At 39.9% G+C, this 14,661-nt stretch overlaps 1 protein-coding gene across 1 annotated transcript in view; it reads left to right on the top strand.

Annotated features, from left to right (window-relative positions):
* Nucleotides 1–91: 91 nt before the first annotated feature.
* Nucleotides 92–14,661, top strand: part of EPB41L5 (erythrocyte membrane protein band 4.1 like 5) — a gene marked incomplete at its 3' end in the record, with an annotated part of 24,836 nt that continues 10,266 nt past the window's right edge. The window contains exons 1-6 of the mRNA XM_008940261.1: nucleotides 92–214; nucleotides 3,288–3,392; nucleotides 8,861–8,903; nucleotides 9,996–10,074; nucleotides 12,495–12,539; nucleotides 12,858–12,910. Of these exons, the coding sequence (XP_008938509.1) occupies nucleotides 92–214; nucleotides 3,288–3,392; nucleotides 8,861–8,903; nucleotides 9,996–10,074; nucleotides 12,495–12,539; nucleotides 12,858–12,910 (448 nt within the window). The remainder of the gene's footprint in view (nucleotides 215–3,287; nucleotides 3,393–8,860; nucleotides 8,904–9,995; nucleotides 10,075–12,494; nucleotides 12,540–12,857; nucleotides 12,911–14,661) is intronic.

Below are 14,661 nucleotides of genomic sequence, written 5' to 3'. Positions count from 1 at the left end.
TTTTTTTCTTTTTTTTTCTTTTTTTTGAGTTTTCCAAGTTTGACTTATTTCACTGTGATTAAAAAGCTGATAAAAACTGGAGAAGCGAGCCATGCAGCTGGTGCCCACCCAGCACAAGGTTCTCACCCCCAGCCCTTGTAAGCCCGGCTTGCTTCACCAGTGCTGCTCTGTGCTGGCTGCTGCTAGCACTGAAAGTGGCCTTTACATCAGCCAGGCAAGTGGTGGAGCACTGAGGAGCTGGTTTATGATCTTGAATGCGTGTCCAGGAGAAAACCTTTCTCCTGGTGCGGAGCTGCCTGGGGAGCACCTGCTCGGGCAGCAGTGGCAGTCGTTGGAGCAGCGCGGGATGGCATTAGGACATAGCTGGGAGTGTCCCTCCCATTCAGAGATGTGGAGGGACGATTTATACCAGAGCGATGAAAAGGTGCTTTTATCTCATTCCAGAGTGTGGCAAAACCACTAGGTGACTTCCCCTATATAAATGATATATTTTATTTAACTTCCCCAGCTCCGTTGTTGATTCTCCTGCTGCGAGGTGTTTCCTCTTGCTTCCTACAGAGTATAGCAACCTGTGTAAATCAAGTAGTTGGGGTTTACAGAACTACAAACCCAAGAGGAGTTTAATTTGTGCCCTGAAGGGAGGACCAGCCAGCGGCTGGACTGCTTGTGAGTGCAGTCATTAATCGGTAACCATTAAGCGGCTTGAAAATATTTGTCCTTTGAGAGTAACTTGAGCTCTGCTGCAAGGAGAACAAAGGGGCAAGCATGGCGTAGCAGCAGGATAAAAATGTCATTTGAGTGTTGCCATTAAAAAGCTAGGCTGTTTTTTCACCAGAAGCTGTTACAAAAGTTTATCTTTGCTATGTGTTTTGAAAACACTTGAGATCAGTTTTACTGAAAACAAAGAAATTAATTATGATTTGTGAAACCTGACCGTTACAAAGCAGAAATATTTTTGGTTGTCATTTGCTTAAATATAAGGAGGAAGGACTTCAGCAAGGCTTTAAGAGGAAAGAATTTGAATTTAACATCAAAGCATGTATGAAACTCTTGCTGACTCACACTGATGGCTTAAGTCATATGCAAAGTACTGCATAGTTAATTCCGTGTTGACAGCCCCGGTGATTAAAGTCGGAAAACAACCAGTAGCCCTGCAAATGTTTCCACAGCCACTCCAGTGCTGTTCTTCAGAGACTTTGGCCCACAATAGTCATTCTGGGTCCACCTGATCTTTGAGCCCTTTGCTGGGATTACCAGAGTGTTGAACACGCACTGAAACTAATTTGATGCTGCAGAATTTTGAATATTAAGTTTTGGTTGTTAATAACTTGAGATAGTATGTGTAGTAACTCCAGGCTTGAGTTAAAGCCTGTCCCCAAGAGGGAATTTGGCTGAGATAACTGGTTAATTGCAGTTTTAAAAGGTGACTTAATGAGGAATTGAGAAGGCTCTAAAATGCTCTGTTAAATAAGGAGAGATTTTCGTCTAGTTTTAGACAAGCTGTAGAAAGTTACATGCACCTGAAACATTTTTCTAGTTTTGCTGTTGCAAATCCTGAATTGATTTCCCTTGTATTAGTAAAAAAGTTACTGTTTAAGCAGTAAATATCCTGTGCTGAGAGAAAATATCAACAGTTCCAACGATTTGTTCTTTCAAGAAGCAGGCTGCAGACTCAAGTAGTGGAAGATATGTTTGGGTTTATATGTAGTCGATTTGCCTCAAGATTTTTGTTAGGAGAGTCTTGCTAATGTTTAATAAATCTGCATTGCCTGAGAAGTACATTTCATTGAAGTCAGCGGTAAAAACTGGACCTGAATGAGTTTGAGGTCTACATCTCAGCATTTTCATATATAAAACGTTTTTATAATGATGCTCTGTGTGTGTGAAGTTGCCTGCTGGTCTAATTGCCTTCTGTTCCCCCACCTCCCCCAATACTTGCAAATAAATAACTCTGGGAGAACTTGCTAATGCAGGTTCATTTCACAGGCTTCTGAGTTTTTGCTTTAAGCTGTGAAATGTCATTTTGGATTTAACTCAAGTAAAACTGTGATCATGATTGCAAAGTTAAATACAAAGTATTTGAAGATCAGGGTAGAGGATGGTGTCAAAATTAATGTAGCTGCTTTACTTACATGGGTATTAGTGATTAAACCAGATTATTTTCAAGTATAAGAATTCCGACTGGCCCATAATTTTGAGAGGTGGAGTAAATCTGCTAATTAGTACCTTACTAAAAAATATGCCTAGAAAGTTAGCCCATTTCTGAAGTTGTGAATGTATTAATATTAAGATAAAGGATTGAAAGATGATAGCATTATGGACATAGAGAAATCCTTAAACTGCTTGCACAGTAACTATAAATCATTTCTGCATTTCTTTGTATTTAAAAAGAATTTATTTTCAACACCATGATTTGTACTCTGACCTACTAGATTATTAATGTATTTTTATTACATTCAGGTATCTCAGGTACTACTGTTAAGTTTTTCTTTCAGCATATTACTGTGAAGGAATTCATAGCATGAAAAATGTGTTGTGTAGAAACTGCCCAGTGCTATTTACATGCCTTCTCTTTAAAAACAACTATTTAATTTTTCAGATCATCACTGTAAAAATGTTGTTTCCTTGGGGCCAGAGCTAATTTTTTTTCATAAATTATGTATAATCACATGCAGTGGCTTTTTGTACCCACAAGTGAGTTTTAGGAACTTACTTTTGTAAATCTGTTTTCTAAGTACTAATTGTTAAAGTTCCTTGCTCCTCTGGACTGTTTCCTGGCAGTTGCTAAAAGCACTTGCTGATGGAATGCTGTATGCAAATTCAATATGCTTTGCTACCTGCTTCAAAACTGTTGAATTGCCTGGATATCAAACAGTGGTAAATCAGTAAGCAATTTGTTGTGCTTTGCTCCAGAAACGTTCCAGAGCATTGGTTATTGCAGTGGTACTGGCTGTATTTCCAGTTCCATTGAACTTCAGTGAGTAAGGAGAGCCTAAAAGGGACGATGAGAAAGTGACGTTTTAACACTCGGTGTTGTGCAAGTCAATGCTGACCTTTCCAAAAAAGGTCTTTAAGGCTATTATGTGTGCTTCTTGCAGGGTTTACATTTGCCTTTAAGAAAAGCAGGCATCCAAAAATAGGAGAGAAATAATTTTCACATTATATTTTCAGAACCTTAATTTTGGGTTTCTCTTACTTTTTGAATTATAATATCAACTATACCTAGAAGAAGGTAGGTGTCTTCTAGAAACCTCCCTACTAAGTACTAAATCCTTTTATATTTTCAGAGAAAAGCCAAAGGCCAGCTCCTGTTTGAACAGATCATGTATCACCTGGACCTTATAGAAAGTGACTACTTTGGATTAAGGTTCATGGATTCCGCACAAGTGGCGGTAAGTAGCAGTGCTTTGCTTTTCTCTTTTCCTTTAGTTTTGTTTTGCTTGGCAACAGTCTAAAAGTTAAATCTTGCTATTGACAAAAATGCTCTAAGAAAGCTGCCTTTTTTTTGGGTTCAGTTCTCTGCAGCTCTGTGTTGTTAGTTTGTGACCCCAAATTTAATTCCACCTTGAGCACTCTCTAATATATTTCAACACTATTATTTCTTCCTTTCTTGTCTTTCACATGTTCCTGTCATACCTCCTGCTGTTGCTTGACACGCTGGCCCAGCAGGACCTCAGAGCCTGCTGCATCATGTAGAAATTCTTTATACTGCAGATGCTGAGAGGAAAAGGCAAAACTAGAGCATGTGTTTGGTCCTTTGTTATTCTACAGCGTGGAGAAATTTACCAGTGCCATGGCCTTTCTGATCAGCAAATGTCACCTTGGTAATGTCTGCTTGGAAAATAATCTTGGCAAGAGGGGTATACATTTGATTTGCTCAAGTCAATTTGGACACAGACCTGCAACTAGACATTTTGGGGAGGATGTAGGTGTGTTTGTGTGTACCAGGTAGTTGGAGTAGAGGGTTCTTGCACGCCTGAATGTCTGTGGTTTGTTGTGTGTTTGTAAAAATGTGACTGCTTTTGAAAACAGAGGCAGAGCATTGCTTGTCTGAAGCAACCATGGTTCTTTCACTCCCGGGCTGTGCAGTTTTATATAGATACTTCTTATGGCCAAGTACTTAATCCTGCCCACAAGGATAGCCGCAAGTTAAGCGCGGTGTTAGACAACAAGTGGATTTTTCTCTGTTCTGCACCGCTGTAACTGAAACCTCTGTTCACTTATCCCACACCTCCAGGCAGAAGATCTGAGTTTTCATACCATGTATGTCAGTCTTATTTGTTAGATGTATGGTGTAGATGTTTTGGTTCTGTGCTCAAGTGCACTTCAGAATTATTTCGAGATTAGGGATGACAAGAGTGGAAGCACAGACAGTTGCTGCTGAGCTAAATACCTGAACTGGTTGAGGTTAGCATGCAAAACGGAGGCAATGACATATATTCCTTTACTTCTGTGAGGGTCAGTGTCCAGAACAATTTGAAGGTGACATCTTCATTCTTACAGCTTTGCACAATGGCAAAAAACTCCCCAGGTTTGAATCTTTGAAAGAAGCTGACAGGTTTGGACACTGTTATTCACTCCAAAACACACATAAGCTGATGGTTTCTTTTCAAAATTATTGCGATGAAGGTTTATGCTTGGCTCGTAGTTGTAGAGAACATGCTTTTTTAGAGAAATTAATTTGTGTTCAGCATCTGAAGCAGCCTTCATAGCTAGTGGCATTAGCTGCTGCTGGGCTGCAGCTCCCAGGAGTGAAAATGGTCTTAAACCTCTTGCAGCACACAGACATTTAACTCTAAGGAGAAAAAGACCATTACACTAGTGGAGGGATGTCATTCAGGACTATGCATACCTCCTGCCACCAGAAATTAGGAACCAGCCCATTGCATATCATTTTATATTTATAAAAATCACATTAGCTATGTTGTGAATGTGCAGTCTAGGATGTTGAGTATTAATAGTGAATTACTCTATGATTCTATGATTCTGTGATACTCCATTGCATTTAGATTTCTGCTTCAGGGAAATAATAGTCTGTACGTTTTAGGCATCCTAACTCACTTTCTGCCATGTGGCTTCTGAAATATTTTCAGTTGCCTCTAGGGTCTTGTAAGAGTGGATTCACGGTGGGTTAGTTGCCACTGGTGAAACTGTATGGTAAACTTTTTTTCTCTTACTGAGAAAATGTTGTTTCATCTTGAAACGAGGAAATAAAAGCTAATCTTTTCTGCCTGGGCAATGGCTCATGGCTTGCTTTTGTCCAGCAAATTGTTACTTCCAGTCCAGACAGCTCCTGATTGAGTATTCGATACTGCACAATCTACCAGGTACAAGGGATTTCGAACTTAGTTTGCATCCTTTTCTTAACTATGTGTGATTGAAAAGAGGCAGAGCAGAGATAACAATCTGTTTAAACTGGACTTTAATGACACACTCTGAAGCAGAAAAGATTGCATTTTGCCAGGAGAGCTGAACACAACACCCAGAGATAATTACAGTAAGAAATGAAGAGCTATTGTGGTGGCAGCCATTCTTGAAAAGAGGAGCTGACATATTCTAGCAGAAACCCAATCTGCTGCTGGAAACAGAGACTAATCAAGTGACTTGCCAAAGATTATTCAGACCACCTGTTAAATAAACAGTGTAAGAGTCCAGTTCCTTACCGTGGACAGCACAGTCTGCTGATTCTGAAGGAGATAATCTTTCTGTTACCCAATATAAGCCATACTGTCTTACTAGCTACTTGCGTCTGATCATAGAAAAACTGGGAAACTAGCAACATGTAGTTCAGTAAAAAAAATTGAAAAAAATCTCTGCTTCTTTTAACTGCAAGTGAGTTTTCAAGAGTTTCATTTTGAGCAACTGAAGAATGGCACTTTTTTCTTCTTTTGAGCTGCTGAAGTGACTTGTAGGTAGGTGTTTGAGTTTATAGTGTACTAGAGAGTGTGAGGGGAACCCAGATAATAAAAATGTTCACTGACGTTCAGGATTCAAATACTAGCTTCTTTAAAGAAGCTCTTGAAACAGTTAGTGAGGTGTAAGAATTGTAATTTTCATGTCATTTCTGTATTTGTCGATAGTGTGATGGTTAGGAATAGATTCTTTCCCCTCCCACCGAGTAAGAGTCAGGAGATGGCAAAAGGAGTTACTTGCAGGATTGTCCACCGTGCATCAGACTTGATCTGGCAGTCAAGGGAACAGACTGTTGTGAATGTGAGTAACTTCAGTGCAGGCTGACAATGAGCAGCACAGCATGTCCCGTGACACAAAGGAGGAAGATTGCTGTTAACTTTTTGATTTGACTTTCCCTCTAGGACTGTTGGAGAGATGTTTCTAGTAGAGAGGCACTGAACACTTAGCAGGTGGCAAGTTTCTGATTCTAACATACAGGTTGCAAGCATCAAATACTTGGTCTTCCTAAAGGAATTGTGCAACACATTAGTTGGTTACTTTGGCAGTTTGATCTAACGTAAGGATTAATGCTGAAAAATATTTGAATAATATAATAATATTTTAAATTATTTGCATAATAATTTAGTAATTATTGCATCAAGTATGCATCCATTAATTCCATAAAGTGTGGGACCAGTTTTAGCCTCACCATCTTACTGAAAAAAAAAAAAGAAAAAAACCCAACAAAACCTCATTTACCCTCCCTTCTTGAAATGTTGCTGAGGTGGGTATTTATGTTTGTGGTGGTGGTGGTTTTTTTTGTTGTTTTTTTTTTTTTGGGTGGTGTTTTTTTTTTTTCTTTTTAAATTTCTGAAGCAGCAAACTGTTTTGTAAAGACTTCCAGTACTCTGTGCAGTTTGTTCATATTGCTTTTTGTTTAGCCAGCTTTATCTCTGGATTTCAGCAGTAGACTGTACTGAGCAAACTCTCATCAAAATGTAAACTTCTTGCCAGGTCCACTTGAATTCCATTTTAATCACTTGGAATAAATCTTAAGTTTCCTGATGTCTGTGTGTGTCCGTGCATGTGTTTGGGGTTTTGTGTCATCGTTCCTCCCAGCCCCTCCCCAGCTGAAAGCAGTTCTGTTCCCCAGCTCCCACCCACCCCTTCCCGCGGGGCCGCAGCTCCCGGCAGCAGTGGCGGGAGCCGAGCGGAGTCGAACGCTATCGGTGCCTCTGGCGGGCCTCTCAATTGCCTTCCCATGGAATGTGGAGGAGATGAGACAAAACAGGAGGGAGATGAAACAGGCGTGCACAGCCAGTCCCGGAGCCTAGAAGTGGGTCTCTTTGCTGTTCCTGCATCTAAATCACCTGCAAGCACCCAACAGTTTGTCTGTTTTTATGGTGGAGGGAGGTGTAAGTAGATAGTAAGTTTATGGAATAGCAAGAGAGATTGTATAATTTTCTTCAAGAAACAAAAAAATTTGCTCAGCTCTGTTTTGCTGGTAGGGTAAGCAAAGTTGACATAAATATTTCCTTCATGCTTCCTGCTTTATTTTAAAAATACATGAGATATATTCCAGTTGAAAGCTATCTCTAGCTACTTTGTTTTCAGAGGCAATGAGAGCATTTTCAGCTGTGTGCACAGCAGCAGTGGATGGTTCAGTTGTTCAGATCTGCAGTTAATGTGTCAATCCCTGTATATCCTGGCTGTAGGACAGGCTGACTTTACACACTCTCTGTAGAAGGCAGGGCTGCTCTGAAGACAGGAATGTGTTTGCACTTGGCATTGCAACCTGAAAATACCGGTTCTTTCTCATACATGTCCCTGTTGCTTTTCTGTCCTCTGTGGGGCCCAATGTGAACTCTATGGCACGTAGTTGAGCAAAGGAGTGTTGCTAGGTGTATAATTCGTCAGTAGTAGTTGCAGAGTGAGGTTTGGGACTGGTGAGGTGAGGTGGCGTTACCTGGGCATTGTGACCCTTGCAGGATGTGGTGTGCTCATGGCTCACTCTGGCTGTTGAGTCCATGCACTTCTGTTGAGCAGGGTGCTGTGTTTACTGGTGAGCTGAGTCACCTCCTTCAGAGGAGGGAGCTGTTCACTGGGCACAGCACTCAGATATATGTCTCTCCTGCCAACTGGGTGTTTGCTTTCCAGCTTTATCTTTAATTTCTGGTATAAACTCTTCAGCAGTGGGAGTATATGCGATTATTTTAGGGAGCATAGCATATACTTGTAGATGTTTCTCTCAGCCTGCCCTCTATAGCTTCATTTTCACATGCTGTTGTATGCAGTATAACCGAAGCCTTTATTTTGCCTCATACGCAGCTTGTAATTAACTTTTGTAGGTGAGGCAGTATCTGCTATCCTCCCATGTGCCAACTGCTAAAATGTCAGATGAGATGAGATTTTGGAGAAGTAAATACAGCTGACTCTTACGTTCAGACATACACAGCTTTGCTGTTACCACGTTTGAGTCATCTAAAGAAAATGCCCGAAAGCTAACAATATTTAGACTCTCCCCTTCCACCCAAAGTGGACAGCACAAACATCTGAGTGCCAGAGTCTCCAGCTATGATTTATGCCTCTCAGGCACATTGTCACTTGCTGACCTACTAATGTCTGAATTGGGTGTTTGTTTGGACAGGATGAAAATTTTCCTGATTGCAGTGGTTTGCCAGTACATTTATTTTTTCCAAGTAGTTAATGCGTTCTTGAAGACTGGCTTTTTAAAAAAGGTACTGCAGGATGTTTCTGTTGTAATGCAAAATATCCGTTTTGAACAAACTTCAAGTGAAAGGATCTTCGAGTAGAGAGCTATGAGCTGTGAAAGAATTGGATTAGTTTGTGTTAACAGACTACTTGTCATTCCAAGATGGTCTTCACTAATGGATAGGGTTTCTTTCCTTTTTGTTCTTTCTGATAAATTTCCTTATTGATAATTCAATGAAAGTAATTTCTTTTTCAGCATTGGTTGGACAACACAAAAAGCATAAAAAAGCAAGTTAAAAGTAAGTGTCCTTTCCATTTTCTCATATTTATTGAACATACAGGAGGCACAGAGAATTGAAATGAGGGGGAGGAGAGGGGACAGTGTCCTGTGAGGGGTGACAAGAACCAGTGACAAAACCCTGTCATGGTGCTGCTGTTTTTTTAATGACCTCTTCAATCTGTAGCTCATATTACTGTAGTGTAATGTCCTTAATAAACCATGTTAGGTGCTCATTAATTATAGTTTAAATAGAGTCAAGACAGGTGCCTTAGTGTTATAGATCATTATTCTCACTATAGGAAAACTTGTCTTGGAGCCTCCATCCCTAGGGGCAGTCCTGAGTGCCCAAATTCAAGTCTTTACCTGCTGCACAAGGGTTTAGTGTGGCCTGGCCATTTCAGTGGTGTGTGCTTGGGTGAGCTGTGACACCAGCTGATTTTTGTTTAGCAGCTTCCTTGCTCTCCACTGTGGGAAGTCTTTTGGGGTTTGTGGTGCTGTGTTAATACAACAGAGGTTTTGGAAGCACTAAGAGAGAGAAAATTCCTTCTGTCAGATGCAAGAATCAGCAGAGCACTGCACATTTTTAAAGAACTGTTAATCCATCCTTTTGCTGAATTAACTCTTTGGTTTCCAAAAAGATCATTCTTCCACAGAAGGGCCTATTAAATCCCCCTAGAAATATGTCTAAACATCTGTGAAATAAAGGAGTCTGAATTGTCAGCAGTGGGTATGTCCCAGAGCCCAGGCAAGGCATTACAGAGACCAACAGAGTGCCTGGGGGTTTGGTCAACTGCAGAGCCAAGATGCACAGCTTTCTTGGTGATGGATAGAGTCCTTAAATATAGGGATTAGCCTAGATTTCTGTGCTCTTGGTGGGGCAAATCAGCTTAATGTGATATGACTGAATTGATTTGTAACACAGAAAACTATTTTGTGTATATCTTTAAGTGTCCTTTCATCCTGATGTTTCTCATGCATTTCCCTGCCACAAAGGAATTCTTGCCTTGTGGCAGGACAAAGCCAATTTCAGTCAGGTTTTGTGATGTGATTCTAGATAATAAGTCTTGTCCAGTAACTGCTACCGCTGTCTTGACTGAATTCTGCTTTGCAGTTGGCCCACCATATTGTCTGCATTTTCGTGTGAAGTTTTACTCCTCGGAGCCCAACAATCTGCGTGAAGAGCTAACAAGGTAAGAGGGATTTTGTGTGAAAGAGGGGTACCCAAATAAGGCCAAGAAAATGGCTCTGTGGTGTTTAAAGAGTTGCATGATGTTTTGGAGAATTCCTTAGATCTGCTTGCTTACTTGGCTTTCAGTAAATGTTTCTAATGTAGTTCTCATGAAATAAATGAGCTCTAATATAAAAAGATCTTTATATTTACTATATTACTCAATGCACCATTTTTCATCAGGCAGTTCTGGCCGCTGATCTGAGTAGCTTATACACAATGGACAGAGGTTTTTACTGAAAACAACAGACATCATTCCTTTTTATTTTTCTTAAGCTGCATTTAGTTTAAACTGTATGTAGTCATTCTCTCTCTTCAGGCAGAAAAGTGTGGCACAACAAGTTAGAGCTTCTCTTTGGAAAAAGTAAATTCAGTTAATGTTTGATTATTTCTAGGTCTTTGTAACGATTATGGAAGGGGAAATAGTATGTTAGTACCGCTTTAAGATGTGAGCTAATGGTACTGTATGTGTAGGATTGTAGTATCAGCTGAGCAGCAGTTTCTCTTGATAAAAACATTTCACAGATTCATTCATAATGCCGCATTTCATGTTGGACTGAGACTTACTCGGGTTGCTTTGGAAGAGAACACAGCCTGCCATCTGTCAGTAGCCTGCCCCTGCTGCAAAAGGCAGCGTTTCTTGGCGTTGTCACCGCTGCTGATGACCCGTTTCAGAGAGGAAACCAAGTTGTTATGTTTTCTTGATAGCTGTAGGTGCTTCATACCTTCAGCCATTTGTAAAAGCATGAAGTACATTTGTTTGTTGTTCAGGTTTATGTCTGTGGATTTTCGATCTGCACTTCAGCCAAATCCCTAGGAGTGCTACCAGAAGATTATAGCAGCATTACCCTTCGCAGCCATATGTACTCTGCGCAGCTTCGTACTTATGTGTGGCACCATAATGTTATAACTGGTCTTCTTTAATGCTTTCTTGATGATCTGGCAGGAATGATTTACCTCTCCATTCATGTTCCTAAATAAAAATTTAACTGTCTTTAAAAACAGTAACCATAGGCAGAATTCAGACCTACATCTGTATCTACAACTACAAAAAAATTTTCATCCAGTCTGCCTGAGTTCTGCCAGTCAAGACCTTACTGCACAGGTTTCAGCAGGGCAGACCTGAAACCTGAGGGCTCTTAAAGCCTGTCTGCTTAGCTAATCCCTCAGAAGAGGAGAGCATGCCTTTTTACAAAAAAATTCCCTCTGAATCCAAGTGTTTTTTTTTTTTTTTTTTTTTTTTTTGTCTCAAGACAAGAAGCAGTGAGAAGGGGAGCTCTGCTACAAGTTCTAGGTGTCATTAGCAGAGGCTTTGTGAGGGTTCTGCCTGTTCTTTATGCAGCAGGACACCCAGCTGGAGACACTTTTCAGCTTCCAGAGGTGCAGCTTGCTCATGTTTTCTGCCAGCTTCCCATCAGATGCCACCAGAGGTCACTTAACACAGCTAAGCATGGGAAGTATGCTTGAATTGTTTGTGAGTGTTATGTGACTGATAAGCATGGACTGGTCACACCCACTATTCACTGGAGGCCTGTGCTCATTCTTTTGGTATCTAGGGTCAGTTCCAAACAGATTTATTCACCATGTAGGGGTCAGTGTTCAAAACGCTTTGGATAACACATGGTTTGGCAAAGTAATTGTGGATTTCTGTGGGACATGTAGGAAAAATACCTGCATCTGTTTTGTGTCTACCATTGCTGATGGCAGCGTGTCAGTGGATGAGACCACTTGTCTTGTTAAAGGAAAGCTGTGTGCTGTAACAGGACAGAGGGATACACTTTGTGGATCAGAAAGATTGATGTTGTGCACCAAAGGAATGAGAGCTTTGTATTCAATATTTGCCCAATTTCTAAGCAAGAAGAATACTGAATAAGCAAGGCAGTGAAGGAAAGCTGGCTCTGAAAAGTAAACAAGTTGAAAAGGCTTCAGCTTGATGTTTGAGGTTTTTTTTTTTTTTTTTTTTTGTCTGTTTGCAGTCTTTTTTTTAGAGTCTTTTTTTTTTTCAAGAGACTTCAAAACATTCATTCTCTTATGAGATTGGTATGTCTGAATAAAGAAGAAAATGGGGAAGATGTAGTGTGTTCTTTGGCAAGTAGGATCAGAAGAGGAAAAAGACTTAGGTATCCTATTTTTTTTTTCCATGTAACACTAGTTCAATGTGTGACAACTTGTAGTCTGGGTTTTACTTCATTTGACATGTGCAAAGCATACAAAACCAATGGATAAAGCCTTGAAATATCACAGTGCAGTTTCTTCAGTCTTGAAAACTCGTTTAAAGAATAGAAAACGTTTTTATTTGTCAGGCCCTAACTTCCTCCTGTTGACTGAGTGGCACATCAGAAGTATTAATCAGTGACTTTTATTTCTTCTTTAATTCTACAGGTATTTATTTGTTCTGCAGCTGAAGCTGGATATTCTTAGTGGAAAGTATGTATTCCCAATAAACAGCTTTTTGAACAATGACAGTGTGTTTGGCATAGGATTTATTGAACTTATATTTGGATAATGAATAAGTTTTGCTAAGTAATGTAATTTTTTTTCTCTAATAAAATTCAACTCTTCTGTGCATGAATACCATCAGAGGAATGCTTAAATAACTTAGTGTTTATCTTGAGTTAATTTACTGAAGATATACTAAGGCTTTTGCACTTTCTTAACGCGAATGTTTGCAGCTTCTTACTGTCAGGTGTATGAATTATCTGCTAAATAGTGGAAGGGTTTAACAATGCACTTCTCTTACTGCAGATTGGAATGTCCTTTTGACACAGCCGTCCAGTTGGCAGCTTATAACATGCAAGGTGAGTAGTTACGAGCAAGCAGGGAGAGAGAAAGTTGCCTGAACAGCTTTGTGTAGAATCTCATTACCTCTTTTAGTCTGTCTTTGTTATATCCAAAAAATAGACTCTGTCCAGATGTTAGTGATCCAGTGTAAAACACAGCTTTTTTTGGATTTTAGTTTCCTGTGAGTATATATAGAAAATTATTTGATTTGTCAGGAAATGGAACAAGGACGTTGTGAATATAAACAGCTTTCCCCAAACTTGTTTTCTCAGGTGCTTGTGTGCAAACTTGTCCAATTCTACACAAGATAAGAGGGCTGCAGTCTTCTTGAATTGCTTTAATGTAGTTACACAGGTCACTTTTTTTCTCATCATATAGTTTCTGCCATGCCTGTTCTTTGTTGTACAAATTGGGTAGAAAATAATGTAGGTTCAGCACTCAGTTAAAAAGTCCTGTGTATAAAACCCACCAGCCTTTGACTTCAGCTTAGTTGTAGGAACATGTTGGTGCCCTATGTCTCATGCTCGTACTAGAGCATTTATGGTTGAACAGCACTTCTTGGTATTTCAGGTCCTGCTTCAGTCAAAAAAGGTGACATACTTTTTTTTTTTTTTCTCAGCTATACAGCACTGTGCTTGAGTCATTTGAGACTCCTATTAGAGAGTTGTCTTTAGCTTTTTATTCCAGCTGAGACTCCAGTATCCATAGCTTCTCTGAGAGCTGTAGTCTGACCTTCAGTTGCTTGTATGGGTTGTACATCACTGCTCTTCATGGCCGATGTCTTCTGTCGTTTGGATAAGGGTATGATCTTAATGGGTGTGAAGTTTGCTGTGGCTTCAAGGAAGGGGACTCACAAAAGAAAAGAGAGGAGGCTTGAAGTTTTAGACATGTCCACTAGAGTAAGCTTTTGGATCCTTATTGAAGGATATAGCTATATGGCCTTAGTCTTCACAGTTTGAGTTTACAAAAAATCCCAGAACCTCTACTGTAAAGGTATTGTACAGTCCTCTTTGATGGTGAATTTGGAGGTGTGCCTTGTATTTGTGCCACACAAATCCTCCACACAGTGTTCATCTTATAAACCAATGAACTGTTGTACTTCCTTTGCAGGAGTTAGGTAACAGGACTAAATCACTGAAATTCTTTATCTTACCAGTATCCTCCAAAATAAGTTTTGCTCTTCTGGCAGGATCTCCTATAGCCTGATCATGTGTATATAGAGAGTGGGGCTTAAACTGTAAGGATACCTGCCTTTTTAACTTGCTCTTTTGTGTGAAAGGAAAACAGTTAGAATACCTTCCACAGTTAAAAATTTTAGCATTACTAGAGCCTTAAGGTACAGGCTCAGTGAAAAAGTTTTTGGAAAAACAAAGTGACCTAATTAGGCCATATATCCATTGCTTTTTGTGCTGGTCTTGTCTTTCTTCTATCCACAATAACGTCCATAGCAGGGCTGTAATCTTACTGTCTAACAGCTGTGTACTTTTATTTAAATCAGCTGGAACCTAAGCTGGCTTTGACAGCATTCCTTTCAACAGAGGCAGGCGTTTTTAGTGGGAGTAAATTATTATAGAACTACAGACTTCCTCAGTCAGCATTTAAAAAAAAAAAAAAAAAAAGGAGGGGGGTGAAAAGACTATTCTCATGCTCACAGTGTTCAGAAATCCAGGAAACAGGTTTTTAGATTGTATGTCGTTTTTGTACCTGTGGAACACTGTGTGTATTTGTTTGACTTTTCCAGGTCTTCCCAAAGATGTCACTATTTTTT

Source organism: Merops nubicus, unplaced genomic scaffold, assembly GCF_000691845.1.
Source record: "Merops nubicus isolate BGI_N331 unplaced genomic scaffold, ASM69184v1 scaffold37675, whole genome shotgun sequence".
Taxonomy (NCBI): Eukaryota; Metazoa; Chordata; class Aves; order Coraciiformes; family Meropidae; genus Merops; species Merops nubicus.
The sequence above is the reverse complement of the archived record's forward strand: the minus strand, read 5'-3'. Positions and strand labels throughout refer to the sequence as shown.